Source organism: Hyaena hyaena, unplaced genomic scaffold (genome assembly GCF_003009895.1).
Source record: "Hyaena hyaena isolate Hyena2069 unplaced genomic scaffold, ASM300989v1 scaffold_124, whole genome shotgun sequence".
NCBI classification, from domain to species: Eukaryota; Metazoa; Chordata; class Mammalia; order Carnivora; family Hyaenidae; genus Hyaena; species Hyaena hyaena.
Window position 1 is genome coordinate 2,317,356 of NW_024080755.1, and position 2,932 is coordinate 2,320,287.

A 2,932-nucleotide genomic window follows, 5' to 3' on the forward strand; every position below is an offset into this window, starting at 1 on the left:
TATTTTTTTATTTTTTTAAATGTTTTTTTATTTATTTCTAGGAGAGAGAGAGAGAGAGACAGCCTGAGCAAGGGAGGGTCAGAGAGAGAGGGAGTCACAGACTGAAACAGGCTCCAGGCTCTGAGCTGGCAGTCAGCACAGAGCCCGACGCGGGGCTCGAACCCACGAACCGCAAGGTCATGAGCTAAGCGAAAGTCGGACGCTTAACCGACGAAGCCACCCAGGCGCCCCAATTGTTGAGTCCTTTTTAAAAGGCAACCCGAAAAGCTTCACCAACCTCAATGCAGTCATTTTCACCCCCAACCCCATTGTTCCTTCATCTCACCATTGAGCAAGCGGAAGGGAAAGTGAGGAAGACAGCCGCGGTTCTGACATATTGTTGTGAGCCAGGAGAACAAGCTTTGTTTGGCATTCAGGGGCATAAGGAGGAAATAATAAATCCTCCCCCCTCTCCCTGGCCTCTTCCAAGCAAAGCACAAGACTCCCACCGAAGCCCACTCCACATTTTACAAAGACACAAGGCGGAAGCAAGACAGCTGGACGAGAGGGCTAGGCTGGAAGTCTGGCCACTATTGGATGAGCTCTGGCCCTGGGGGAAGCTCTCCAGTCCGGCCTCAGTGGGCACCCTCGGAGACTAGCGGACGTGGAGCTCCCCAGCCAAGGCCTGGTGCGGTGGAATCAGATGACCACGCTGACTGTCATGCTCTGGCCGTGGGGCACGACCTTGCGGGGCCAGGCAAGCAAGAGCTTGCGCAGCTCCTCGCGGAAGCTGTCGTGCAGCCAGGCGTAAATGAAGGGGTTGTAGCAAGCCGAGCTCATGGCGAGCCAGTGGCAGAGCAGCTGCACTAACCCAAAGGCGTAAGGATCGATGGCTTGCGGGTCGAGGTCCCGCAGCAGGTTGAAGACGTGCAGCGGCAGCCAGCACACGGCGAACACCACCACGACCACCACCAGCAGGCAGAAGGTGCGGCGGCGCCTCGCACGGTCCCAGTCGGCCTGGCTCTGGGTCACGCAGCCGGGCACCACGCGGTTCCGGAGCTTCACGGACACCCGGACGTAGGACAGGAGGATGACCAGCAGGGGGAGCAGGTAGGTGCCGAGCAGCAGCCCCCAAGCGTAGAGCTGGCGCTGGCGCTCCTGAGACCCCCAGAATTCCTCGCAGAGGCGCACGCGGTGCGGCTTGAGCTCCACGTGGTAGGTGTGCACGGCGGCCGGCAGCGCCAGCACCGCGGACAGCGCCCAGATGGCCAGCACGGCGTAGGCGCTGAGGCGCAGCGAGATGCGCCTGCGCAGCGGGTGCACCAGCACGACGTAGCGGTCCACCGCGATGGTGGTGAGAGTGAACACGGACACGTAGACGGTGACCGGCTGCAGGAAGAATACCAGGTGGCACAGGCCGCCGCCGAACACCCAGCCGCGCGGCTCGAAAGCGTAGGCCAGCGTGAGCGGCACGCAGGCGGTGCACATGAGCACGTCGGACAAAGCCAGGTTGCCGATGAGGAAGTTGGTCACGTTGTGCAGCCGACGCACCCGCACGATCACCAGCACCAGCAGGCAGTTGCCCGCCAGCCCCACGACCACCACGATGCTGTAGAGTAGCACGATCAGCCCTTTCAGCTGATGCACCAGCTGCAGGCTTTGGAAAGGCGTGACGGCCTGGGAGCCTGGGCCAGCCGCCGACCCGTTGTCCGCCGAGGCCTCTGCGCTCTGGTTGGCAGGCGTTGAGGCCGCCGGTGGCAACCCAGAAACTGAGTCAGGGCCCGGGGAACCCTGAGTTGGCAGTGAGGCCATGGCCAGCTGTCCAAAAAAAATCAAAGACTGTTACTTCCCATTGTCCGTCCACCCCCTCCTACACCAATCATCCCCCCCCCCCACCTCAATTACCCAAATACTCCCTTTAGAATAATTGGCCAGGGGAGCCTGGGTGGCTCAGTCAGGTAAGCCTCCGACTTCGGCTCAGGTCATGATCTCACAGTTCGTGAGTTCGAGCCCCGCGTCCGGCTCTGTGCTGACAGCTCAGCCTGGAGCCTGTTTCAGATTCTGTGTCCCTCTCTCTCTGACCCCCCCGCCCCCCGCTCAGGCTGTCTCTCTCTCTCTCAGAAATAAATAAAACATTAAAAATTTTAGAATAATTGGCCAAAACAAATAAACAACAACAATCAAAAGTGCTGTCATCACCCCTTTGTAAAAAATAAATCTATGCTAGGTCACGTATGCACAAGTTATTTAAACGCCTCCTACTCAATTTAGAGCCTTCGCAATCCACGCAGGTCAGACCCAGGAGCATGGTCCTACCTGGCGAGCGGGGCTCCGCCGGGCTGGAAAACGCTCGGAGGAGCCGAATCCCGGCTGTACCCCAGCTGTCCTCAGCCCACGACGGCGGCGCAGGCTTCTCGCTTCTCCGCGGGAGCTGAACAGATTCCAGAGTTCCCAGTGGGCTCGCAGTTGTTGAGAGGGACCGGGAGCGCCACCCCCCGCCCCGCCCCCCCTCCACTCCAGCGCTCCCTAGTATGGAAAACGGGGGCGGAGCGCACACCACCCGACGCGGTGCTTGGACAACTAGAGAGAAGGACAGTGGAGAGGGTGGAAACAGAAAAGGAAGGAGGGGCCGGCAAGCCTGGGTCCGAGGGACGAGGGAGAATCTCGACTTCAGGAGCCTGCTGCGCCTTAGAGGAGTCCTGTCCCGGAGGAGGGTGCGGGGGACGAGGAGAGAGGAGGGGCGTCTAGCGCTAGGCTCTCAGGACGACCTGGTGCAGTTTCAATAGCGAAGGAGCAGGGGAAGAAGTGGGATGAGAGAGTGAGCTACACCGCAGAATGTACGGAAGAGGTGAGGGATCCGTCCTTAAGAGCTGGATCCTGCTTAGGGTCTGGGCTAGAGAGGGTAGCTGGGTCTTGCAGATATTTAACATTTAGAGCCTGATGATAAAATAAT

At 59.5% G+C, this 2,932-nt stretch overlaps 1 protein-coding gene across 1 annotated transcript; it reads right to left on the reverse strand.

Moving 5' to 3' along the window:
• Positions 1–210: 210 nt before the first annotated feature.
• On the reverse strand, positions 211–2,345 carry PRLHR (prolactin releasing hormone receptor). The gene is made up of 2 exons (XM_039237371.1): positions 2,296–2,345; positions 211–1,797 (listed from the first exon to the last, which is right to left on the reverse strand). The coding sequence occupies exon 2, from the start codon at positions 1,789–1,791 to the stop codon at positions 679–681; it is 1,113 nt and encodes a 370-aa protein (XP_039093302.1). The 5' UTR covers positions 1,792–1,797; positions 2,296–2,345; the 3' UTR covers positions 211–678.
• Positions 2,346–2,932: the final 587 nt, after the last annotated feature.